Source organism: Mauremys mutica, chromosome 22, assembly GCF_020497125.1.
Source record: "Mauremys mutica isolate MM-2020 ecotype Southern chromosome 22, ASM2049712v1, whole genome shotgun sequence".
In the NCBI taxonomy this organism is placed as follows: Eukaryota; Metazoa; Chordata; order Testudines; family Geoemydidae; genus Mauremys; species Mauremys mutica.
In genome coordinates this window covers 6,748,026-6,775,162 of record NC_059093.1, presented here as the reverse complement: position 1 = coordinate 6,775,162, position 27,137 = coordinate 6,748,026, and the positions used below count along the sequence as shown (strand labels likewise).

General features: G+C 42.5%; 2 protein-coding genes across 2 annotated transcripts in view; both read right to left on the bottom strand.

The window, feature by feature from the left end:
- Positions 1-2,482: 2,482 nt before the first annotated feature.
- LOC123354752 (NF-kappa-B inhibitor delta-like) lies at positions 2,483-12,638 on the bottom strand. The gene is made up of 4 exons (XM_044996930.1): positions 12,486-12,638; positions 10,412-10,528; positions 3,661-3,825; positions 2,483-2,564 (listed from the first exon to the last, which is right to left on the bottom strand). Exons 1-4 carry the CDS (start codon positions 12,507-12,509, stop codon positions 2,493-2,495), a joined length of 378 nt encoding a protein of 125 aa, XP_044852865.1. The 5' UTR covers positions 12,510-12,638; the 3' UTR covers positions 2,483-2,492.
- A 9,558-nt stretch (positions 12,639-22,196) lies between these two features.
- POU2AF1 (POU class 2 homeobox associating factor 1) overlaps positions 22,197-27,137 on the bottom strand; it is a 117,300-nt gene continuing 112,359 nt past the window's right edge. Inside the window, exons 4-6 of the mRNA XM_044996752.1 lie at positions 26,433-26,475; positions 26,065-26,336; positions 22,197-24,493 (exon numbers count right to left, since the gene is read on the bottom strand). Coding sequence (XP_044852687.1) covers positions 24,182-24,493; positions 26,065-26,336; positions 26,433-26,475 — 627 coding nt within the window. The 3' untranslated portion in view covers positions 22,197-24,181. The remainder of the gene's footprint in view (positions 24,494-26,064; positions 26,337-26,432; positions 26,476-27,137) is intronic.

The following is a 27,137-nucleotide window of genomic DNA, read 5'->3' as shown; positions in this document are numbered from 1 at the left end:
AACATTCACACATGCATGCATTCATTCCCACACTGGAGTTTCTTACAGCATAGCTTCAAAATGAGAAGGCATGTGCTTTGGCTGATTTGTGCCTGAATGTATGCAAATATATGCAAATATACAAGAAACTTTTTTTTTTTTTGGTCAGAGAATGTTGGCAGGTATGTAGACATGATGCAAGTGAAAGGAGGTAACCAAGAGGTAGGGAGGGAAAGGTTTGAGGAAGGCCAAGAGTTACAGCAATCTGTAATTACAATACCTATAGCAGAGTTTCTGAAGAGCTTTAGTCTAAAGCTGCTAAACATTTGGCTAAACGTTCTTTTTCAAAACTCCTAAATAACTTATGAGCCTAAGTCCCAGTGCAAATCACTAGTGATTCCCAATATAACAGCATCATTCAACTGAGCGCTAATGTTCAAAAAGCGAAGGCGGAAAGAGTCACTTTCAGAGACGCATGCTCCAATAGCTAAGCTGCTGGGACTTAGGCTCCTAAGTCACGTAGATGCTGCAAAAAAACGAAAATAAAAAAAACTAAAATAAAATGATCCTTTACCTTTCTGTTTACGCTTGTTAAAAATTCATTTGTGCTACAATGAGAAGATAGCGAGGTACAATCAAAATGCTTTCTAGTCAACTTATTAAATATAATTAATGAAAATTACCATCTGTGATACTGATTGTCAGAATGTCACCTTTACTCCCCCTCATTTCTATTGACTCACGAGAGACATTATTTTCAGTCTACGATTGCATAGCAACCCACAAATCTTTTCATAGAAAGAATCTACTACTACTATGCACATTCCGCTAAGAATGTTACTATGAATATTCTCCATTCATGCTTTGGGCCTTATTCTTGCAATGAATTCCACTGTGCCCACAGTGGAAGCCCACAGTGAATGGGCAAACGGGGGCTTCCCTACATTCTGTTGATTCCCCAATGCCATGTTGGTCCTTTGGGATCATTGCCAATCCTCAAACTGCTTTAAATTACACCATGGGACTGGAATAACACAGAGTGAGCTGAGGGTTTGAGAGAATACAGGGATGAGCTCATACCACCTTTTCACCCTCCTACAGGACCTGTGCCCTGCGCTCCTTGGCTGCAGCTGAGATGAATCTAGCTTCTTGTTTTTTAATGCTTTCAGGACCATAATTCCTGCTATGATTGACAATGTTGTATAGATGATTCTGACGGGAAATATTGAATGAGCACCGTGGATGTTGGTCACTGTTCTGGGTAATTTCCTCGGTTTAAGTAATTTGTTTTATCCAGAATAATTTTAACGCATTTTAAATTAAATAGATGCCTGAAAACAAAATCCAACAGGCCTTTCTTTTTCAGACTTTTGATTTTCTGGGTTACTTTTAGCATCAGTTGGGGCACACGACTGACAGTCTAGGTTTGATGCTGATGATTTTGCCTTTTTGATTAATCTAACTAAACCAATTAAGCAGATTAGATAACATGTCACCATGCTCACCAGTAATCATTACCTATCTTTTGTAGGACAAAGTGATTTCCTGCACTCTTTTAACTGCATGATTAGAGCTGCAAAATCCCATTAGTCATTGCACATACTGTAGGAGGATAATCCTAAGAGAAGAGAAGAAATCAAATGATCAGCCAGGTCTGTTATTTTTATATACAGGAACTGTTGCTAAATTAAGTTTTCTGAATGCTAAATAGAATATGTGGGTTAGACTCTCAGCTGGTGTAAATTAGTGCAGCTGTATTGACTTCAGTGAGTTATGCTGACCTACACCACCTGAGGATCTGGTCCTGTATTTTTATCCTTGTGAGCATTTGTTTTCCCCCTTAGAGTCAGAAGCACGATACCCAAGCTTTCAAGTGTGGCTACTTCAATATTCTCATGCAAAATACTGAGGAACAGAATTGATAGTAGACAAGAGGAATTTTCACTTTAGATGTCTTCGCTTCAGACGTACTCTTGGTCACACAGGTGAACTATGACAATGCCATAGACTCATAGACTTTAAGGCCAGAAGGGACCATCACAATCATCTACTCTGACCTCCTGTACATGGCAGGCCACGGAACCTCACCCACCCACTCCTGTTATAGACCCCTAACCTCTGGCTGAGTCACTGAAGTCCTCAAATCATGACTTAAAGACTTCAAGTTACAGAGAATCCACCATTTACACTGGTTTAAACCTGCAAGTGACTTGTACAATGGTGAGCTCAACTTAGTGGCTACTGCACATTTGCACCATACTGTTCCCTACTGAAGCCTTTGGTTTTTCATAGATTTTAAGGGCAGAAGCGCAGTTAGAATCTGACAGCCTACGTAACAAAGGCCACAGAATTTCACCCAGCGATCCTTGTCATTGAGCCCAACAACTTGTGGCAAAACTAGAGCGTGTCTTTAAGAAAGTCATTCAGTCTCGATTTAAAGACTTCAAGTTTTTCTAAAAGGAGGTGCCTTGTCAGGAAACCAAAGCAAAACCCTGTCTGAATTGGCAGGTGATCTAGGATCTGGCGTTTCGACGGCAGGTAACAAATGCTGATGCAACTCTCCCTTTCTTCAGCAAATGCCTGACCTGCCAACAAATATAAAGACTTAAAATACATTATGTAAAATTGTGGATGGATGCGTACATGGCAGATGTATATGATCCCATTGTCAAGTAGAATGTGCTCCAGTAACCTTTTCACACATCAAGGCACTGTAACTTAACCTTCTGTCAGTATTTGTTCTCATAACACAAGAGTTATGTGCTGACAGTTCTCTAAGATCTCCAGAGCATCCATTAATACTTCTGTTATGCTCCCTGGCTATGGAATTGCCAAAGTAGGCATATGCCCTTTGTGTAGGCATATGCCCATATGCACTCCACCCATGGTACAGTGGAGACCCAAATTCGCTGTAACAGAGGAGAGCCTATCTGGCATAGTAGCTAGCCCTATTCACTTGGGAATGGTGACAGAGGCTTTCTGCACCTGATACAGCTGCAGGGGGAACTGTGCATGTGTGAGAGAGAGGGGATGGCCTCTGGGATGACCCCCATTGGCATCAATAGGCCAGGGATTAGGTCCTACCTGTGGGAAACCACTGTAGCAAGACTAGTTCTTCTTTACTGCAGCTGGAAACAACCACAACACTGGAGTTGGAAATTCTTCTTTACTCTTTATGGAGCAGTGACAATTTCTCTCCTCCTCCGCTGTTTAGATAGAACAGAGGAGGAGGGGAACGGGAGAATCCTACTGAAATACTGTATTTAGGCCAAGATTTTCAAAAGTGACTAGTGATTTTCAGTGCCCAACTTGAGATACCTTAAAGGAGCCTGATTTTCAGGGGTGGTTGCTCAGCATTTACTGAAAATCAGGGCCCTTTAAAAGGTCTCAAGTTGAACCCCTGAAGATGGAAGTACCCCAAATCAACAGTCACTTTTAAAAATCTGGGCCTTAATGCCTGGCTGATGGATGGTAATTGCTAGGCATCTGGAGCACAGTGGACCCTCCACTATGAATGGAATGAAGGTCCATTGTTTCAGAGCCTTTCAATCGGGGAATTTCAGTAGCAAAATTTCACTATAACCTAATTGTTTCTCTCTATAAAGGTTCATGATGTTTATGTTTAATAGGCAGTTGTAAAGTAATAAGAGTTATAAAGTATAAACTGTATGTAATGTTTACCCGATCGCCAGCCTTTCCTGACTGTGCCATGTGAATTGCCTGGTCGTTGTCTAAGTTTCGGATGCTTGGGTCCGCCCCATGGTCCAGGAGCAATTTGATAATTTCTTCCTGATTTTTGTCCTGATAAAGAGCAGCTGCCATGTGCAAAGCTGTGTTACCATGAGCCTAGCACAATGAAAAAAAAAACAGTCCATTGTTCAATTGTACCTTTCAGTTCCTCTCAAAAATATTTTCAATTTTAAAAAGGTACCAAAAAAAATGGAAAACTGTCAATTAGAGATGAAGAGGCCAGAAAATATTGGTTATATTGAGGGTATCCCCATTATCTGCTACTGATATATGCCTATTCTAAACATCACAGCTCAGTAGACCTGCTACAAAGTTGGAAAAACAGCGCTTCTAAGAGCTGGTGGCTTTTGATGCTCTAAGAACAGATACCTGGCTGTTGCAGTACCTCAGAGGCCAGCAAAAGACACCTGACTAGCAAATGTGCCCAACGAGCCTACCGATTTCTGCAGAACCATATTTTCTTAGGTGGTAGGGGCCAGACTAGCCGTTTGCAAAAAGAGAAGGGCTTAGTCCATCGAAAGTGCCTTGTAGAAGGAAGTTGAAGGGCTAAAGAAAAGTCACGTATCAAGAAACTAACTTTACACAGACAAAGTAAAATCTGGTGCCACATGGATGCACTACACACAGTTGTGCGATGGGCTGCATCAATTCACGTAGGGCATCATAGCTGAAAATAATGGGCCCGATTCTCATTTGCACTAACGCCTTTTTACACTGCTCTGACATGCACATTAAGGCCTCCGCCAGAAGAGTGTAAAAGGGCCTTAGTGTAAATGAGGATCAGGAACAATATTTAATGGATTATATTTGGAGCTAAAAGACATTGATTTCCTGGCCACTGGGCCTTTCCTGTTTCAAGAAAAGCAAGTCCCAGCCACCTTGCCTGTTACTGCTAGAGCTCTTCCAAGTTCCAGATCACTGGGTAAGTGTCCTCAGTGGAACTTACTGCAAAACACCCAGATAACAAGTGATCCACCTGGAAAGTGGGCAGTTTTTGAAGGGTTACTGCTGTCCATGTATCTCTATGTAATATTAAGAATATATGCTAGGACTGCATATATAATGGGGCTCAGGTACTGGAGCAGGTGAAAGAAATCATACCTGTCATTGGCCCCAACTCTGGAAAGCATCCTATTCAGGACAGCATGTAAGTGTGTGCTTAATTTTAAGCATGTGCTTAAGTCCCATGAAAAGCAGTGGGATTTAAGAACACATTTAAGTGCTTTCTTGGGTCCTTCAACATAAGCATTCTTAAAAATGAAAAAAAAATGTCATTCCTCGCCAGGTCGGTAGGTGGCCTGAGATTGAGTTCTGTAACTGGAGAGGAACTCTATCACAGTTAGCAGACAGGACAGGACAAAACCTGTAATGCTGCACAGCCAGAAGAGTCAATAGAATTGGTGACGAAGGATTAATGAAAGAAATATAGATGGCCAGGGATTCATTTATTAAAGATTCTATGATACTAACAATATATTTAACCAGCCCCATAACTTTTATTTTTCAAATCATCATGTATTCATCACAGATGGTGCCCTGTTGAGTTTGTATTATCATTTCCCCTGCTGTGGTTCTAATTCATTTCCCTCTGTTCTATTTATTAATTGATGAAATAACAAGTAATATTGCTTAGCTATTACACACTGATATGCAGTTGCAGTTATTTTATGAGCCCAGTTGGAAAGGGGATGACATTGAAAGATACGGGACACAAATGATAACCAATTTTAGAAGGAGTGGCTAGTAATTTTTGTTCCATGTGCACCACTGATGCAGAAAATACTCTGAAATACACCTCTAAATAGCAAACACATATGAAATTCTTAAAAGCTTTTTTTAGGGAAACAAGTTATTTTTACAAGTTCTGAATCAGCAAATCTGTTATGTCAACTTTACCATCCTATAAAACAAAATGATGGTTACTTAGCTCTTTATATGGCTTTTCAAGAAAAAATGAAACATCTGTGTTTATATGCTGTATCTTTGACAACAGTCTTGAGGCAGAAACATTGGTATCTTCAGAAACCAAGCATTAAGCTAGGCAAACAAGACTCTTAATCTTATAAAGCCTGAGCTAACTGTCATTAAAGCCTTTGCATTCGCTGTAATGGAAGTTGGATTAGGGACACTATAGGCTAAATGATGCCCAGTCCTCCGGGGGACAAGGGATAGAGAACACAAGAAGCCTTCTCTCCTATTGCACAGAGGCATGATCTTATGGCTTAATGGAGGGAGCATCATTTATTATTCACTTCAATGCATGCAGCATCAGACCTTTGGTGCACAAGAGACTGGTGACTCTAGTGCCAGCTGTGGCACTAGATTACACACACAGGGTGGGCTGGCTGGGGAGAAGACAGGGTCATGCCCTGCAATACTCCCCACCCCTTTGCATTAGCCAGTGGAGCAGGGCTGCTGTATAGAGCAACAACTCTCTGAACCTTGTAACAAGGTGCAGCAGTCATTTCTGCCATGTGCTCTGCCCCAGCATTGCCGGAGGTATTATGCCCGTCTCGCCAGCACTCCTAGTGGGGAGTACTTCAGGGCTGCACCCTCGAGGCACAGTGGGCTCATAATCTCATCCTCCTCCAAACTGTGCTGAGGTTCAGTATTTGCTGCATACTCAGCCCTGGGATAGAGTTCAGGGTCTCCAAGCCCCTCTGCACTTCTGAGAACTCCTCCAAGATTCCAGGGAAACTGTTAATGTTAATGACTTTGTATTGGGCAGATCACTGAATTTCCACACTGTAGCAGGTAAAGAGTCAGACCCATCGAGGCAGGAGATCATCGAAAGTGGCAGCTTTCAGTCAGATTTTACTCAATATCCCAGTGAAGCTGGCATTTGTGTACATAGGCATGATCTTGAATCATAGCCAGGATCCCAACAAACAAAGCAACTATGTTAAAAACTTGCCAGTTCATTTCTTCCCTGATCCAAGACCCACTTGCTAGGCCTCTGACTCCCATCTATCTACCCGCCTACTCCCTCACCTCCCCATCCATCCATCCATCCATCCATCCATGTCTTATAAGGTTAAGACAGAGCCCATTAAAGTCAGTAGAAATATTCCCGCTTCTTTCACTGAGCTTTGGATCTGGCCTCTGGCTTATAGTATCTGATATTCCCTGAAGAAGCCTTGCCCCGGATCTCACTGCTTAGTAAATATTGCAAGGCTATTTTTTTTAGTAAACTGCTAAACATAAATGGGAGAAAGCCAGACAGGAATCTAATGGGACTCTCTAGACTCTCACTTGGGTGCTATAGAAAGAGCATGGAAGGCCCTACTGCACCGTGGGCCAAGGCCGATGCAGCTGTGAAGAAATAAGAGCAGAAGCTGAACAGCGTGCAGAAACTTAAATGAGAGCAGACGGAGGGCCAGGTGTGGGCTCAAATTCTTCACATTCTTCAACTACAGGAAAGGCAAGAGGACAACGATTTAATCTTTTTTTTCTTGGAAATAATGGTTACCAGAGACACAGCAGTGCAGCTGAAGACTCCAGATGATCCTATCAACGTAGAAAGAGCCTACAGGATTATTATCAGGAGACAGTGTCAGATACCAGAACCCCATGGACAAGTTATTGCCCATGCAATGAGTCCTAAGAGATAAAGAGAGAATGATGCAAAAAAGACCAGGGTGTTCCAAAAAATTAAGGGTAAGGAGAGAGACTGTTCTTTACAGATCTTTGTCCCGCCACACAGAGCAAAAGGCACGTGCCATTCCCTGACAAACAGATCTTTATAAGATGAAATGTGCAAGTGTCACTTGTGCATCCACAAAACTGAGCGCTGGGTGAATTGAACTGAATAACATCTTCTCTCATGCTGAATCCTGTGGAGAACTGTTAAGTAAACTAGACAAGGAGGATTCCTCTATAAGGCCATGTTAAAAAGTCAGAGGCTGACATGATGGTAGGAAGCCACACTTCAGAGTACTCAACATATGGCAGTGAGCTTCTGCTGCTGGATCTGTGCGTTTATAAGCCCAGATCCTCAACTGGGGTAAATGGAGCTATATAATATTTAACTGTACAGCTTTCTCTCAGTCTCTGTATCAAACCATGTTCATTTCTGGACATTAGATGAATAACTCCCTTCCCCCCTTTCTTCGGAGCTGATGATAGGTGCTGAAAAAGTACACTGAATCTAAACAAATCTACCACTAGTGATTTGGTGTTAGGTGTTGTCCCAGATGTCACTCTGTGGGGAGAAATGTTGCAATACTAAGTTCAGCTGGATTGATAATATGCTTGCTGGATGTGAAACATAATAAATAAGAAGGTTTTTTTTAAAAAAGGCTGAGACAGCCTGAACAGATTGAGTCAGATCATTGGCTGGCATAAATGGGCGTAGCTGTACTGAAGCCTACAGAATGGCACCTGTTTACTCCAGCTGAGGATCTGCCCATTAGGTCTAGCTGCTAGGCAAGCCATTATGAGTAAAAACTCCAGGAAATATGTCCAGGGGATGGTCTCTAGTAAAGTATAAATGTCATGAAGTTCATTCACAATAACCATTGCCCAGAGCCTGGGTTAACTGGCTTAGGCTCAGGGAGCTCACACACCGGGGCTAAAAATAGCAGCGTAGATGTTGCCACTTGAGCCAGTGCCGGGGCTCTGAGACCTCCCACATCGCCAGGTTTCAGAGCCCAGACTCTAGCCCAAGCAGGAACGTCTACGCTGCTATTTTTAGTTCTGTAGTGTGAACCTGAGACAAATGACCCAGGCTCTGACTCACTGCCGTGGGTGGCTTGGTTTTTTTGCCGTGTAGACATCCTCTTAGAGGCTTGGCAACAGAGCAAGCTGTACTAGGCTGATTTCCTTCTGTTTCTCCTGAAATGCAACTTTGGGTCACTGCTTTCATCGGCTGCTGTATGTCACTTCTTAATCTCCCCTTATGGTTTCCAGGAACTGGAAATGTGCAGTAAAATATTTACATTCTCCAAGCTCAAAGTTACAGCTAGTCGTCACGATGAACAACTTCACTGCTCTGTGACAAAATAAGCACACGGTGCTTCAAGGGTGTAAATAATTTGGAGAGAGAACGATTGTGCTGGTGGTCCTTGGAATGAGCCCGAAGCAGCAGGGGTGTTTCCCAGAGTCTGGCTCCGTACTGTGGATGGCACAGGTGATGGGGGAGACACGTCGACTGAAACACGCTGCATTATACTGCTGACCCACGGCATCGCACTGGGCAGTGGAGCAGCACAATGCATCATTTCAGGCCTCTTTGCTCAACTTGCCACATGACTGAATAATAATCTTCATCCTTACTGAGTAATCACTTTTCTTGCTCTTCCCCTTCCTTCCCAGCCCCTTCTCTGGTTATCTCCCTCACTGCTTGTGTTAGTTACTCATGGTGTGGGCAAAGATCCATGTTTGAACACTACTACAGGTACTCGCAATGCAGTAGAGATTCAATGCTCCATGTAGAATGTAAGGCCCAGATTTTTAAAGGTATTTTGGCATTGCAGTACTCAGCACTGCAATGGCTAAAAAACGTGGAAGCCTAAATCTCATTTTCAAAGAGGATTTAGGCACTGAGAGCTTAAATCCCATTGACTGTTGATGGGAACTTGGCTCCTAGGGGCCTAAATCCTTTTTGAAAATGAGATTTAGGCTCCTAAATATTTAGGCATTGCAACACCTAAATACCTTTAAATATTCGGGCCGAAGCTTTCTGGGGCAGGGATTGCCATTTTATTATGTGTGTGTAGGGCACTGATCCCCAATGCAAAACATTCCTGAATACAATCCATGCAGCCAGTACTCGATCCTCCTTCCAATCCCTCTTTAAGGCTCACCTCTGCTGTGATGCTCACAAAACCCTGCCTGCTGTTTATGCCTAAGAAGGTGACAAGCTACAACTGTCCCTCTTCTCTTTCCTTCTCTTTCTACTTCCTGACTTCTACTAATGCCCCTGTTCCTGCCACCCCATCTTACTCCCAATTTAAAAAAAATAAAATAAAAGATGCAACAAAACACATAACTAACAAAACAGTGGCACTTCCTCCCCATCTTCCTCTGCTTGTATGTCCTGTCCTCATCCCCAGACCCGTCACCTCTTTGTATGTTATAGCCTCATCCTCATACCATTCATCTGTTTTGTGTCTTCTAGGCCCTGACTCTGAAAGTACTGAGGAATATGCTTAACATTCACCACATGGGTAAACAACCTTGACTTCAATGGAATTTAAGCCTGTGCTTAAAATTAGGCATGTGCTTAAATGCTTGTCTGACTAGGGCTGCTTTTCCTGAATCAGAGCCTTAGACTGTAGGCAGGGAATATCTCTCATCTTTGTTGATACAGCTCCTAGTACAAGGGGATTCCAAACCCAATCTGGGTATGTGAGTGTTACAACATCAATACAAATTATGTTATTTTATTCATGGTCAAAATGTAAAGCTCCGTACTCTGTTTCTCACATTAGCTTCCTGCATAATGCCTTCCAGAAAATATTACCTGTGATACGTTTTATAAATGGAAACAGGATACACAGGTTCAAGGTAGCTTTGAAAAGTTGCACAGTCCATTGATTTCCTGTGTTTAGTTTGGATAGTTTGCCATATCTGCATGCAAAAATCTCTTCCTGTGAAATCCAATTGTTATATTGCTTTCCAATTGAACAACCCATGTGTTGTGGTTCATGCAAATTAGGCACCAGCGCCAGCCCTAACTCACCTTACTGTTGACAAAGTCCTCAGACATGAAAGAATTGAGTTCTAAGAAGTACTTGAGCAGGAAGATGTTCCCATCCTGTACCGTGTAATGAAGTACTGTCTTGTTGCTTTTAACATCCTGTTAGAAAAACAACAACAAAGCGTTTGCAAAAGAGCTTAGCATGTTACATAAGTACACTGGAGAAGACTAAAGGCTAGCTCCTCAACTGGTGTAAATCAGCACTGACTTCCGGAGAATTATGCTGATACAGGATTTGGTCCTGAACATGCAACAATGAAGTAATTGTAGAATAAATTATCTGAAAGCCCCTAAATTCTCAGCCAGTATGCCACTGGCCAACATTTCATGATCATGTAGTTGAAAAAGGATGAGGCTCCATATTTCACTTGGTAATATAATGCCAACACATCTCTGCTCTAATCTTTGTGATATGAATTTAGTACTGCCATCCCAATCAACTTATATATACAAAAACGCCTTCCACAAAAGGGTCCTGTAAGAATTACCTCTATTACCCTGTAATAAGCCTTGTGTACCATGGGAGGAAGAGATGAATGCAGAGAGGAAACTTGAAGGACTGGGGAATCTCTCTCTAATAAATAATACAAATGATAATAATAATACCTATCTTTTATATATTAATTGAAATAGGGTTTATGTGAGGTTTAAGTGATGCAAAGATCTTGTGTTGGACTTTTGCACAGGAGTGAATTTTACTCTGCTTTGAGATTGTGAAAAGGAAGATGTTGTAGAAGTTTAATCCGTAAAATAATAGTAATGATAGAAGAAGAATGCAGCCTTCAAATGTGTGCCTTTTGCCATAGAATAATCTGGTTAGGAATACTTTAATTGTTTACGAAATACTGCACATGAAATAGCTGCATCACACACTGCATCACTCACTATGAAATCCGTGATACCGACTTGATTGGAAAAGTCAATCTTATTGCAATTACATCTCAACTTGTTGGTGACAGGGCATCTTACCACTATCTCAGTCTGCCCCACTTTTATTGCTATTTTTTTAAAGTTTTCAATGTGTGAACTAGAGTTTGTTGAAAAACAGGTTGTTGGCTCTGCAACAGTTTTGTTCCAGAATTTTTTCATTGAAATTTTTCTGCCAGTTCTCGCAGGAACATAATGTATAGAGTTTAACAACTAGAACAGACAGAAATGTGACATTCTAGAACTGGATTCCCGTTTTGGAGACATCCATCGGATTCCCTAGTACTGCTGCTACATTAAAGTGTGTGATGGGGCGCACGTGCCCCGCACTGGTACTGCGAGGGTTAGCTCTACTCTCTGGGCCAAGAAGGCTCTGCCTCAGCGGCCCCACTGGGCATGCTCCAGCTGGAGACTAGATATAAAAGGGAGCACCTTGGCTCATTCAGGGTGGACCGCTGAAGAGGGAGGACACATGTTGGAGCTCCAGTCTAGGAACCGCGGAAGCCCCAGATGGTGGAAGCCAGGGACGCTGAGACTCCGGAGGACACCCAAGGCGTGTCAGAGCTGCTGGGAGCCGCATTGACCAAAGAGCCCAGAGACCCCGAGGACGCTGCATCAGGAACAAGGCAGGAAGTAGCTCAGGGGCACTAGTTATTGCACTGTGTAGGGTCAGCGTGTTTCAGGTGGATTCCCCACTGATGGGCGTACTTGCCACTGACAGGGCCCTGAGCTGGGACCCGGTGAAGCAGGAAGGACCCGGGCTCCCCTACTTGGGCGTTAGACTCCCTCTCTCCCCAGGTGGCGGCCCTCTCCCCTAACCAGCAGTCAGGCCAAATAGTCCCACTGAAGAGGGCAGTTAGACTGACTCTGGCCATTGGGCCATGAAGCCCTGCTGAACAGGGCAGCCCTATTGGCTCTGGCCGCTAGGCCACACAGCCCTGAGAGAGGGCAACCATATTGACTTTTACCCCTAGGCCAAGCTATTCCAAGACAAGGGATGGTTGTATAGCCTCAGCCACGGGACCATCATTACCCCCATCCCGTCCCAAGAACGGACAGGGAGCACTTGCTCTGCGACACAGTGTAATCAGTAATTCAACCACAGAAAGCAACAATGTTCGCTCCTTACTCGGCTGTGGATGGAGGCTCCCATCTGTACCAGAAGGTGGATACATGATAGCACCTCCTCACTCTGGTACTGAAGTTCTTTTCTCTGTTCCTCGGTTAGTGTAAGGTGACATTGCTGCTCTCGGAACAGGGAATTATGGGACAGAACAGCACAGTGAAGCGGGGTATGGCCTAAAAAAAACGGAAATAAGGTTAAAATGGTTTCAATAAAGAGTTGATTTAAATAAAGGGGAAAATAAATAAATAGGTCAACTTTGGCCCCTTTCACCCTGAGTGACTTCACAGTTATGACAAAAGAGGTTTCATCTCACACATATAGTCTGAGGTGCCCCAAAGACACACAGGCCTCAAGGGAGAGGGAAATCACAGAATGGGTCTCTAACACAGATTTTAAATGTTAGTTGCACCGGGAGCCAAAGTGAATCTTTACATATTGAGAAGAGTTAACTCCCTAAGTTGTTCTGGGAGAGCAGGTGGGTGAGGTGGTATCCAAGCTACAACAACACCGCAAACAACAATGTAAGTTGTTCCATTAAGTCAGGGCTCCCTCTTTTGTCTGTTTCATCTATGTGCAGCATCTTCTTTTAAACCTAGATTGTGAGCTCTAGACGTTTAAACAGAGCCTAGCACACGGGGGCCTTGATCTGTGACTGGGGCCTTTTGGCATTACCGTTGTACAAAAATCCATCATCATCATCATCATCAGTCATTTTCACTAGCTCTGAATCTTTGCCTTACTTTCAGCTCTTTTTCCAACAGTTCCCTCTATTCTGAGAGAATTCCAGGAATATTTTTGTGTACAATTAACTCAAAGTAATGAATGGCAAATTGCTTGGGAATACATGAGATGTGATTAGAGACCATAAACCTTAGAACCCATTATATTGTATATTATAAAGGATTTTGTTATCCATTATGGTCCCAGTTCAGGAAAACATCCCTATTCAGGCAGGGGACATAAGCATGTGCTTATCTTGAAGCATGTGTTTAAGTACGATTAAATTCTATAGCTTAAGTGCTTTCCTGAAACAGAGCCTATGACACCAACACTCTCCTTGATATTCTTGCACACCCAAAACTCATTGAATTCAAACATCTGGGCCCCAAATATCCATTACAATTATTATTTGCTGTGTTGTTGTAGCTGTGTTGGTCCCAGGAACTTCGAGACACAAGGTGGGTGAGGTAAAAGCTTTTTTTTGACCAGCCTCTGTTGGTGAGAGAGACAAGCTTTCAGGATTACACAGAGCTCTTCTTCAGGTCAGAAGTATTTGAGCTTGTCTTCTTCTGACCTGAAGAAGAGCGTTGTGTAAGCCTGAAAGCTTCACTCTTTCACCAACAGTGGTTGGTCCAGTAAAAAATATTACCTCACCTGCCTCATCTCTCCATTATAATTATTATTCATTATTATAATGCCACCATAAAAATCTGCAAAACCAAAATGTGAAAGAGTTAAAACTCAAACTATCTTACCTTCAAAATCCTTCATTTCTAAATCATACGGGAAACCTAGTGACATAATAACCTAGAGTTGACAAAAGCACAGGAGAATTTAAATTCAGCAGAACGCTGTTTAAAGCAAAAACCAGTCAAAGCATCCATAAACATTTGTAACATTCCCAGAGCCAACTGATTGGCAAGTATTTCTGTTGATGGCAGAATACAGATGAATCCAATTACATGTTCATGCACTTAGCCTACGTATTGGAGTTCGTGATTGTTTCAAACCTGTCAATTATTTTGTCCCAACTGTAAAACTATGGGTGGTCCTTTAATGCATCTTGTCTGGGAATGCTTTCAAGTATTAAAGGTGGCAGCAGTAGGAGAAATAACAGTATTGTGCACTTTTTCTGTTTCTTTATGATGGATAGAGAAGGCCTATTTTTTTTTTATGCAGGATAAGGGATTTTTTTCTGCTTGTTTTTTAATTGGTAATATCAGGAATGTTAAATCTTACCTGCTTTTGCTGGATGTCTGTTGGAGGATGCAGAATTGTGGATTGGGAGTTTTCTCAATCCTTAACTGAAGGGATACGGCAGGGGCTGAATCATTAACAAACATTTTTTTCCTTTTGTCGCATATAGGGTGTTTGTTTTTAAAAATATGTTTAATTCAAATAACTTTAGAGAGTAATAATTATAATAATAATCTGTACATCAGTAGGAACTAAAAGCTACAGGCAGAGATCAGGGGCCCTTTCACGCTTAGTGATGTATGTATGCATAATGGGCTTAATCTTCAGGAAGAGAGATTTAGGCTAGATATTAGGAAAAGCTTTCTCACTATAAGGGCAGTTAAGCTCTGGAACAAGAGAGGTTGGGGAATCCCCATCACTGGAGCTTTTTAAGAACAGGTTAGACAAAAGCCTGTCAGGGATGGTTTAGGTTTACCTGGCCCTGCCACAATGCAGGGCAGTGCTGACCTGCCCAGCTCCCTTGCAGCCTCACATTTCTATGATTCTATGATAACGGAAAAAGGCTTACAGTATAAAAAGGCTTACAGTATAAAAGTCACTATTGGGCATGACTGAGTGACCAGTCACAATCACAAATCAGCTGGGTAAATGTCGTTTCCCCTCGGATATTGATGATATCACAATCCTACTGGATCATAGAATTTACCAGGAAAAACAGAGGGAAAAGCTTGAATTTCTAATGTAAAAAACATGTAGAACACTTTTGCTCCCTTTAATAACAGCCAAGCTTACAGACCTTCTTTATCCATCATAAAGAAGCAAAGAAGGGCATCAACTCATTTTTCCTCTTTGCCGGTTACCTTAACCATCACTTGAACTTTGGTCATTGATGTACTGAACTGTACTGCACAAAGGAAAGCTGAACTGTACTGTATATGAGAAATTCAGAGGCACTGGGCTCTGATATTGAACACGCCTGCTAGAGCGAAAAGCAGGATAACTATTGTTCAGTTTCAAACTATTCATTCACTGAGCTGTGACTCCTATCCTGAAAGGCTGCATGAAACCTATCTATGTGGGTATGTCTATACCAGGGTTCAAACTCAGGCTCAAGCCTAACTCCCCTTCCATCAACACACAAATCGTGTTGACCCAGGGTCCCAGGACTCCATTGGGGTGGAGGATCCGAGCCTCAGTCAAGCTGGGATCCTGTTGCTTTGCAGTGTAGACGCAGCCCCAAGGGATTCATGCTCCAGGAGCCTGACAAAAGTATTCCACTATCCCGTGGGCTGGCCTTCTTTGTCCTCTGGACACCTACGTTTTGTGGACAGTCAAGGTTTCCCACATTGCACCACGAACTAAGAGCTAGAGTGACCAGATTCTGGGAGCGCACTAGGAAGTCTGGGATATGGGTGGTTGGATTTGGGCCTGCATAATGCAGTGTAGATACCAGAGCCCCGGGTTGTATTACTAAAGACCCACTTAAACCCTTAGAACAGGTCTCAATATTAATTCTGTTGAGTTCTATTTTAACAGCTATAAATTTTAGTCAGTACATCTATGTCAATGATGGTCAAGTACTTCAGCCTACTTTCTTTAGCGCACTCTGCACTGGGTTAACAAACAATATAAACTCAGGACTCTTAACCCTTCCTGTAATGTGAACGCATGTGTATTTAGAACTATCTTAGAAACATATACATAACAAGCTGTCTCCACATATTATCATTTACAGCATAACTTCATTTCCTAAAGATCTGTTGACATTGGCAATGCTCATATTGTAAAATTTTCATGTGCAGCAATATGGCAGGCTGAAGCAAACATGCCTGCTTGTAGTATCTGGGGCAGTATGCAAATTAAACTAATAAAAGCAGTTAAGAATTTCTATGGAAATGAGCATTGTTTGGATTTAATGCAGAATGCAACATTTGAAAACATTCAGCTCTTTTTTCCCCAGATAGGGTGACTTAAAGTGATGCTTCATACAGGCTCTTCGTCTAAAATACTAGGAAGTATAACCTTTTCCCTACTTTTGTTGAATAACCTAATTTCCCCATAGTTTAGCATCTTAGCTGAGATTTTCAAATATAAATACGTGTATTGTGATGACTCATTCAGAACCCTTAAGACACTAAGTCTTTGATTGAATTTGGCCCCAATTTCAGAGACACCTGGAATCAGTGCCAACTTGACATAACGTGAATGTGATTTATCCAGATAAAATATTGACAAATAGCTCTGAGTTTCCTCCTTATTAATCTCAGTTCATTAAGGGGGAGAAGAAAAGTTCAGAATTAAACCTTAAAAATTTAAGGATTTGCCTACACAGTTTGGGGAGCATAAATATATTTTGCAGCACTTATTTTAAGTGAAAAAGAAGTATTTCCATGAAAAAGCGTTCCGTAGCTTTGACAAGTGCCACACAAACATTCCCTTCCGCGGAATCCTCCCAGTCATATTCAGCATTTTATGAGGCTGAGTGAAAAGAATGTTGTCTTAAGCACTCTGTAAGTTACATATTAACTTCCTATTTATGAATTAACTTGGGGCTGTGTATAAGGCATGGTTAACCAGTGCTGAAATTCAAATGGACAGAACTAAGGTGATCCTGCTACATTCTTTCATTTACAATGCAGCGCTATCATTAGAGGAAAAGCCCTACCCTAATCCTATCATTGTGGGTGCCAGAACTTTGTCAGGGAAGCTGCCTACAGTGTCTGCTGGTATGAATAGAAAGCAAGGTAAAGGTTTCTTTAAAGTTTATTAGCAACTTTCCAGATTCCAACACACTCACCCATGTTGGGTAGTACCTTGCTCTGCGAGAAATCCCGATCAAGTCAATAGGATTTCTGGCAGAATAAAGCTAGGGTAACCGTATTTCCCAAAAGGAAAACAGGACACTCCCAGCCACTCGCCAGAGTCCCCTTCCCCCCATGGGAGGCTGTGGCTTGCTGGAACACTGCCTCCCCACTCAGCCCCCTCTGCATGGCTAGCAACTCTGCTCGCATCCCCCTTGCACATTCTTCCACAGTGCACCCCACTTTTTTGACAAAAGTGGGCATTTGTCCCTTATGCTCTTGCCAACTGATTGAGTCAGCAAGCGCAAACGTGACAAATGCCCACTTCTGCAAAAAAAAGAAAAAAAAGTCAGGCCGGCTGGGACAGGGCTTAAAAAAGGGACTGTCCCGGCCAACATGGGATATATGGTCACCCTAAATAAAGCACTATTCAGTGTGAGAAAGTGTATCAGAATCTGGCCATACAACGAGGCAGGCAGAAACACACAGGAAATCATGGCTTGGCAGGTGGCCCACCAAGTTTACTGCTATCGTTAACAGAAGAGATATTCAACGGCACAAAGGGCAGTCAGGTGCCATTGACTTTCAGTAGAAATCAGAGGCGCAAGGGAGCTGATCAATCTGATGGCAATGGAGCTATGACAATTTACGCCAGCTGAGGGTCTGCCATGAAAGCCTACTTCCTCTTTGTGCCTTTGAAAATCCACATCAATAGCTCTTGTCTCTATTTATCATTTTAAAAATATATCTGATTTTGCAAACTTGGTAGGGAGCTAGTCTATGTATCCGGGGACCAAATTCTGCTCTCATTCACAAGGATATGAATCTGGAGTAACTCCGCTGATTTCAGTGGTGTTACTCCAGATTTACACCTGTGTAAATGAAAGCGTAATTTGACCTGATGTGCTCCTATCATTGTTACCTTCTCCCTCCCTGTGACTCCTTCTGTTTGCTACACCCACTTGTTCCATGATGTCTCTTCAGATTGCAAACTCTTCAGGGCAGGAGCTGTCTCTTAGTGTGTTTGTACAGTGCCTAGCACAATAAGGCTCAGATCTGACTGGGGCCCCAGGCACTACTGCAATGCAAATAACAAACAACAACAATAATAATATGCCTAGATTTCCTCTACCAGGTTTGGAGCTAGCATCCACAACACGAGTAGCAAGACAGTGACATGATACAACCATCTCCTTTCAAGTGAAGGGCTGACATATTAGGTGCAAGTGGCAAAAAAGACTCCTAATAAAGGACTGGAAAGAATGAAATCAAGCCAAAAGATTTGTACTTAAGGATATATTTACTTCTGAGACGGTCATTTTAGAAACCCATCTCTCAATCGATTGTTACATTCGTGGCATACAAACAGAGAAGTTAGATAAAAACAAAACACTCTTTCTGGAAGGTTGCAGTGTAACACTATTTCTTACAATCCAGAACCTTCACAAGATGAGAACCAAAAACAGAGAGAGACAATGCAGGCTGCTCTGTAAGGCACAGAGGCCCAACTCACACAGCTTGCTCTAGACTGGCTCTTTGCAGACTGACTGCTGCTCGACCCAGATTGCATATTTCATTACAGAGCAATGTTTCATTACATATTTCAGATTGCATATTTCATTACAGAGCAATATTTCATTACATATTTCATTTCATTGCAAGCAGGACCAGGAAACCATTGAGAACTGAAATTGTAGCATGGTTTTCAATACACCGTCCCAAATACTGTGATTTCTTTGCACTTCTATATTGCTTGCAATTAAAATAAGGAAGCTGTTCCTACCTGAATGACTTGTGCGTATCCATACGTTGCTGCGAGGTGTAAAGCAGATTGCCCTTTATCGTCCACAGCATTGACATCAGCCCCTGTCAGTATCAAATCATAGACTATGGCTGGTTGTCTGGCAGCTACAGCAACCAACAGGGGAGTCTGAAAATAGCAGCAAAACAAATACAATACAAGACTCCAGCAACAGCGAAACTAATAAAAAAGAAAAGGCTGTGGAGGGAGGAAGGGGGGAAGAAGGAGTCTGTGCAGGACCCATGGGATGACTGCCCAAGGATGCTCCTGATAGAGAGGCATGGAGCTCTTGTCATTGGCAGTGTTATGAGAAACACAATGCTCCCTTCTGAGCATAGAAAGAGACAGAAACATGCCTGGATAAGGCCCTTTCATGAGACAGTGACATAAATCCTGTACTTGTCTCCAGGATGAAATTCACCCTTGTTCCGAAGGCTTACGGCTCATGTATGGGAGATGTGTTTTTCAGTGGGAATGAAGTGATGCTCAGGCTGAGTGCTGGCACAGCAATTAAATGCTGCAGTTCTGGTTTGAGCAGGGTACAGTGTCTGCATTACCTTTCCTCTGTGCTCCTTGGCATCTAGTCTTCGCAGCTCTCTCATACGCTCTGCGGCTGCCAGGGTGTATTCCCTCATACCTTTAGCTGCATAAATATGTAGAATTCTAAGACAGTAAATAAAGACACTGATCACTGCCTATCCATGAATCATCCTGGAGATTAATTAACAGTTTTACAGCACAGCACTATCTGGTCTGTGGTTTTATACTGTGGGTGCTGGACTCTACAGTAAGGGCATATGGTGTGCACCGAGGAGCCATTTAAAGGTCTGATCTTGAAAACAGACATAGTGCTTGCTTCTATGAGTTCAACCTATTGATTTCAGTAGCATGCAGTTTTACTCAATTCTTGCACAGCCCAGTTACAGGCTTTCTTTCGGATGAATGCATTCTACCGGGCCTGAGATTCATCCCTGTGCACTGGGCAGTTCTTAAGTCCTTCTTAATAGAACCACAATGTTATACTTGCAGTGGTCCAGTAATATTACAGAATTACATTATCCCATGTATATGCAGTGGACACATGGATAATACCTGTGCATCAAAAGTAACAAAGATCCTCTTTTAAATGATTTCATCTCTAGGATAAATCCAGAATTTCTTGTCAAAGTGGCTCTACATGTTTTTTGAAGCTAGTGGCTTGAAGGAAAGAACGTTATGTTGATTCTATTAAATCCACAGGACAATCCAGTTATAAAATAACAGCAGAAATATTCCTTACAGATTAGGGTTTGTTGGAGCTGAGGTCTCTAATGATGGGGGAAATTCTACACCAGGGGTCAGCAACCTCTGGCACGCGGTTCGCCAGGAATGTGCTGGCCACGACTTCCCACCGCCCCCATTGGCCTGGGACGGCGAACTGCGACCAGTGGGAGCCGCGATCGGCCGAACCTGCCAATACGGCAGTAAACAAACTGGCCCGGCCCGCCAGGGGCTCTCCCTGGCAAGTCGCGTGCCAGAGGTTGCTGACCCCTGTTCTACACCTAGGCCGCGCATACTTCTGCAGTTTGGATGAAATTCCCCTCTGAAGAGGGCTAGCACAAATCTATGCATCACTTAAGTCCCACCCCTTCAACTCTGCTTTGAGGTCATCAAGTGGGATTTAAGCTGTACATAATTTTGTGCTGGCCCTGTGTGCAGGGGGGAATTTTACCCTGTAAGCATTAGTACTGTGATGTCAGTCAGCTGGGCATCCGTCTCCTTATTGTTCTATATTTTTCATTTAGAATAATATAATGATGGACAAATGCTTGTTTTCTTAGACAACTCTGTTCTGTCCTACGTAAAGGCCACAAATGTATTGCCTCAGGGTCACAGTCTGCACTCTAGAAAACATGTACAATGTTAACTGGGCATCTGATTTCCAGCTGGCCTTGGTATTAAGTGCAGCCCCACTCACCCTGGCCTTCTGTCTAGATTATTTCTGCCAAAATAAGGACAAATGTGCACGGAATGAAGCTTTGTGGGACCTGGGCCATGTTAGGCAGTATCTAAGCTAAAGCAGGTGGACCACACCCCCGGACATAAAGAGAAAAATATATAAAAGGTGCTGACACATGAATTAACACAATACCTAGGTGAGTTAGAGTTCCTGTTAGCTTGGCCAAATTAATAAAAAAAACATACAGCTGCTTTCTGAAATGCTGAGGCACAGCTGTGGAAACAAACCAGCATCCAAAGTGCAGGCAGATAGGTAGGAGCAAATTCTCTGCTGATATAAGTGGATACAGCTCCTCTGGCTTCTGGGACTTCAGCCATTTACAGGGGCAGCTCCAAGCCCCAGCACGCCAAGCGCGTGCTTGGGGCGGCATGCCGCGGGGGGTGCTCTGCCAGTCACCGGGAGGGCGGCGTCCCGCGGCTCTGGTGGACCTCCCGCAGGTATGCCTACGGAGGGTCTGCTGGTCCCGCGGCTCCACCGAAGCCTGCGGGAGGTCCACCGGAGCCGCGGGACCGGGGACCGGCAGAGCGCCCCGCGCAGCATGCTGCCGTGCTTGGGGCGGCGAAATGTCTAGAGCCGCTCTGGCCATTTATACCAGCAGAGAATTTGATCCAGAGAGCATGATCATGGATATCTTTACTACCTTTCCTGGGAGGTGATGTGATCTACTAGATATGGCACTGGACTGGGAGTCAGGAGATCTCAGTTCTATTCCTGGCTCTGCCACTGACCTGATCTGTGACCTTGGCCAAGTCACTCTGGCTTGTCTACTCAGACTTTAAGCTCTTCAGGGTAGGGATTGTCTCCTAGCATGTGTTTGTGCAGTGTCTAGCACAATGTGTCCCCACTCTCAATTGAAGCCTCTCTAGGCCCTACTGTAACACAAATAAATAACAACATGACCACAGGACCAGTTGCATAAGTAAGGATTACTTGAGTGGGGAAGGTTTTGAGCCCATATTTGGCTCATGAGAGTCTCTTTTAGCATACATTAAATCAACACAAAGCCATGTAATTAATCGCTGGTTATAGTCTTGTAACTGTGCTATCAAACTAACATTATTGACTTCCAAGCCAGTATGTTTATATTGTGTCAAATGCCATGGGATACCTCTCTGAGCATGAAAAAAACACTCTAGGCATATGAAAGTTACTGTAGATCTTTATTGAAAATTGTTTTTTTTTTAATCTAACAGAACAACCCAGAAAGAAATCCATAGACATCACATCATCACTTTATATACAACTGGGAGATTTTACATACAGTGAAATGAAAAAAAAAAGTTTCAAATAAATCTTGGCAAACACGGGCCTGATTCACAACTGCACCACCCCAGTGTTATGCTGGTATCACTATATTACCAGCATAAAACTGGAGTAACACAGTGGTAGATCAAGCCTCATCTAAATAATTTCTTTGCTGGGTTTTTCTGCAAATTTAAGCCACTAATACCAGTCAGTCTAAGCTACTGCAGTTTTCAGTACGACCATTTGCATGATCTGTTGTTTAAATCCTTTAGATTTGTCAATAGTGAAACCTGCTTTGAAAGTCTTATAGACACTGGACCCGATTTTGCAGTCTTTACTCAGGCAAAAACTGTAAAGTTATTTGGAATATTGCCTGGGTAAAAGGAGGAGTAGTGAGCACCAATTAGTTAACCGATGCAAGGTAACAATGCTTTGAATAAATTCATTCCAAAACTACTTCTAAATGTTACAATCATCTAAGGCTCCTGGGCTTTATGAAGCAGAAAAACCCAGAGAAATTGTGTTCATCATCTAGGAGTCCCTTGTGCATTAAGAAAACAGTTAACAAATGTTAAAAATGGATATGTCCTCACGCAAATACCTTTGTCTGTGGCATGATGCCATGGAACACAGTAGTGATATTTACAATAGCTGTAGAAGGGGCAGTATATGCTATTCATTTGCCAGTGAAGAAAAACAAAATGCAATAATTATGCTGCATATGCGTGTGACTCTAAAAGACCAGAATACAGAGAAACTTTCATTGTCGATAAGGTACGTTAAAGGTCTCTAATTTGACATGGCCTGTCTCCAATTTTAGGATTGTTTATCATCGTTGTAAACTGAACTAAGGCCCAAGAACAAGAGAATGAATGTCAGTGCGGCCAGTATTGCCACATACCCATCCTAATTTTGGAAGGCCCAGTCTTCGCAACCATCTCCTGACATAGGGCCATATCTTGCAATCCCATTGGGACCAGGTTCTGTCTCAGTGCAATACACAACATCAGGAGGCAGCCATAAAATATGACTCTACCACTTTTAAAGGGGAACATTTCACAAACTGACTGCTGAAAATGCATCAGTCCAATTGCCCCTCTCACTGAGCTAGAGCTCTGCATGAGGACAAATCTGTACATTTTGCAAGAATGATCAGTAAAATGAAATTAAGAAGCAACTGTACAATTCTTTGCCTAAGTAATTTTGTGTTCCTCTGTGGCTGGTGACCTCTTTTCACACTAGCACATATCTCACCAGTTCTGTTTACATTACTGGTCTTCAGACTGGCTAACAATTGGTGCTACCACAGGAGTAAAAATATTCATAATCATACAATGAAATTTTTCAAGGGTGTTATCAATTAAAGGACCATCTCATTTCAGGCCCCACACTTAAGCTGGCCTTTTCCAAAAAGATTTATTAAGCACAGGTATTGGGGTAGTTTCCTCTGTCTGAACAAAGCAAAGATATAGTTGTGTGACCGTTACACATAGCTCAATAAAATATGGCTTGTAAAGTAAATCCTCGAAGACATCCTTAAGATACGTGTACCCAAATGCTACAGTCAGACACTACAGGGTTAGCAAACATGTTACTAAAAACCCATGTCAGTTTGAGCCCATGTTCCACATATGAGGGTGAAATTTATTCCTTGCAGAGGGCCAGCACAAGAACTATGCACTGAAAAATTTCCACTAGGAAGGACTAAAAGTGACTTTAGCAGTACATGAGTCTCATGCTAGTCCTGCGTGCATAGGTAAATTTCATCCTGAGTGCAAATCTCATATTCGGGGAACATTAGTGGTGGTTGACAACAAAAATCTTAAGAAAATAAATAGCCCAAGCCTGTTTTTCTTGTGCACTCAAAACTCTCGTTGATTTCACTTGGCGTTTTGGATGAACAAGAAATGTAGGATCAGGCCCAATATACATTACTTTAAAGCCCTTCAACAGAGAGAGTGTGATTTAAAACATACGTATCATTGTCTTCATCTTCTAGAAGTAGCTTTTCAATGGGCAGAGTGCTGATCACTCTTCTTGCATCCTCAAGTTCCTGTGGGGCTGGCTCTGGAATTGAAATGGGAAGTGGAACAAACTGTGGCCCAGGAAGCGAGGATGAAGCCGGCTGATACTGCAGGGTAGATGCTGGTAATGCAGAAATGGGCTGAGCCCATGGGAAATAGGTAAGAGGGGATTGCTGGTCTGTCACCTCCAGCTGCGGCATAACAGCTGGAGTGGTGCTTCTTGGCTGTTAAGTACAAAGATATCAGAATAAGGATACTCACTATCACAGTTAAAACATCCTTTCCTGGCTCCATAAAGTTTCATGTTCAGTATGAAAATTTTCACAAGCTCACCAGAAAGAGGGATGCAACTTGGTTAAAAACCCAGCTACCAGCAAGCCAGCAAGTACAATCTCAAAGTTTTTGCAGTGGTAAATATACTTGTACATATCACATTCCCATCACCTTTCCAGTCTCCCTCCTGCCTTCACTTTTGTAAGCATGCAAGGCATCCTTTCAACATTATTATAAATTATATTTTGGACCTGTTACCATAGAATCGTAGAATATCAGGGCTGGAAGGGACCTCTGGAGGTCATCTAGTCCAACCCCCTGCTCAAAGCAGGACCAATCCCCAACTAAATCATCCCAGCCAGGGCTTTGTCAAGACTTATCTGTGGCTCTCTGATAATGTGTCAGGGTAAGCTGACATGATGCTGAACATGTCCTTGTCTACACTGACCACCAGTCACTCATGGTCAGCCTCATGTCAGCTAAATCAAGGTCATGTTTAAACACCATAAGATTTCCCAGTGAAAACAAGTTCCCTGGAGGCCTTATTTAAAAAACCCCAAACCACACTCTTACTGAAAAAAACTGTATTGAAATAAACTCAGAAACAGCATCTGAAACACTCAGATTCTCAAGTGCAGTTTTGTCCTAGCTGTTTGTCCAAACAACAGAGCCTATTGTATATTTGATATCTGATATTCTGCGCATCTAGACAGAAGATTATAATTTATGATCCACTTTAATTGAAACTTCATGAGCACCATGAATCAAAGCTGTAGGATTCCTTGTTAAGTTGGAGCTGATGGCAACATGACTTTATTGCTCTGCATTATTTTTCCTGAGCTGCAGACAATAGTCTCCTAAGATAAAATCTGCCCATTGGCCTGATCCAGCTTTCACTGAAGTCTATGGCAGTCTTACCACTGACTTCAATGGGAGCTGGAGAGGGTCTCATGAGAACAATGCAGAATGGTTCATGAGTTAATTAGGTGGTGAGTGCTGGAGGGTTTGAGAGAGCGTGGAACAGGCAAGCTTTGTTAAGAAGATTGGATTCACTCCGACTTCAATATAGTCAAATCTTTTAGTCCCTCTCAAACTATAGTGATTCTCAGAACAATCCCCCTAACTTTCAGGCCCAAGCAGAGAATAAATCAGGCCATCACATCAGACAGTTAGGTTACTAACAGGAATTTGTAGCTCACGTAGAAAACCATACAAGAGAACCACACCAAGAAGAGACAGTTGCGTGACCATTATAGAGAGGGTCACTAAGGCATGTTTCTCTACTCAATCTCACTTCTCAGGACTGTTCTCCTTGCAGATGCAATTATGGTAGAGGAAACTACTTCTGATTTTTCAGCATCACTTGTATAACTTTTTACTGCGGACATCATCCTTGACAATATAATGTGAGGCCGGGATGTCAGGCAATAGACAGTATAAAGATACATTTAAATACATGTGGCTTCTCATAGCTCCTACTGGAAAGCAGATTTGCCTTCATTTCTAGGTATCTTTAGCTTACCGCAAAATTGGTGATCAGCGGCTGGGATGCGTAAGTCAGAACTGAAGAGGGTCCAACAAGTGTATAACTGGGACACATAGGCTGAACATACATGTCTGCTGTATATGGACAGCTGACTGCTTCATGTGACATATAATCTGGGTAAGTTGTCCACTGGGTTAAGGGCTGTAGGGTAGCAGGAGAAGGCTGAGAGAGCCAACCAGAACATAATGCCCCTTCATCAGTAACCGGCAATGAAGAGGCAGTAACATCCATATCAATGCAAGGCTGGCCTGCAAAATAAGAAGAGAATTGTACCAAATGTCAGCCAAAGCATGGGCTGAAACCGAGCTGATGAACAAATGAAAATAAATGTTTGGAAGCATTACCAATTGGTGAATAGGACGGAAGTGGCTGATGGGGCAAAACCACCTAGAGAACAAAGAAGAATATTCAGATATCAGTTATTCCTGAAAGATTTAAACTCAACATATCTCGAGAAACTCTTGCTCAGAGCTGAAGTAGCAATAAATATATTATCATCCATTGCCTCTTAGACTTTGCTTGGTTGAAGGTACGATGTGCCTATGTTATACCGGTATGAGAGCAATTATTGAAAACTATTTCAGGGTGAAATTCACCCCTCTGCAGTGGGTCAGCACAAGATCCATGCTCCACTGAAGCTGAAGTGGGATTTAAATGATACATGAGACCTTGTGTGGCTCCACTGCTCAGAGTGAATTTCATCATTAGTGAAGATACAGTCAAACTGCTTCCCTCCAGGAGTTTAAATATCAGAATAAATGGACCTAGCCTAAGTATAGGAAATGAGGGGCCAGAGAGGTCTTTTCTGTAGGAAATGAGGGGACAGATTCGGTAGCTTTTAAGGTTGCTTTGCATGTTTTGTCTGGAACAGTATATACACAACAGGTTACCTGTATAACAGAGAGTTTTCAGCACACTACAAAACAGGAAATTAGACTCTATGGGGAAATAGCTCTGCAAAGTTTTAGTGGATTTTTAAGAACTAGAGATTTCTGTATCCCAGATGATACAAAGTACATCTGCATAAGGCAACTATCCTGAATCCTGTG

What these genes read in the sequence shown, in the direction of transcription:
- LOC123354752 (XM_044996930.1), bottom strand. Translation starts at nt 12,509, where the DNA reads ATGGGAGCCTCCATCCACAGCCGA. An exon ending in GAGCCTCCATCCACAGCCGA is followed by an intron (nt 10,529 to 12,485) that starts GTAAGGAGCGAA and finishes TTTTTCTAACAG; the next exon opens with GATGTTAAAAGCAACAAGAC. An exon ending in AGGACTTTGTCAACAGTAAG is followed by an intron (nt 3,826 to 10,411) that starts GTGAGTTAGGGC and finishes TCATTGTGCTAG; the next exon opens with GCTCATGGTAACACAGCTTT.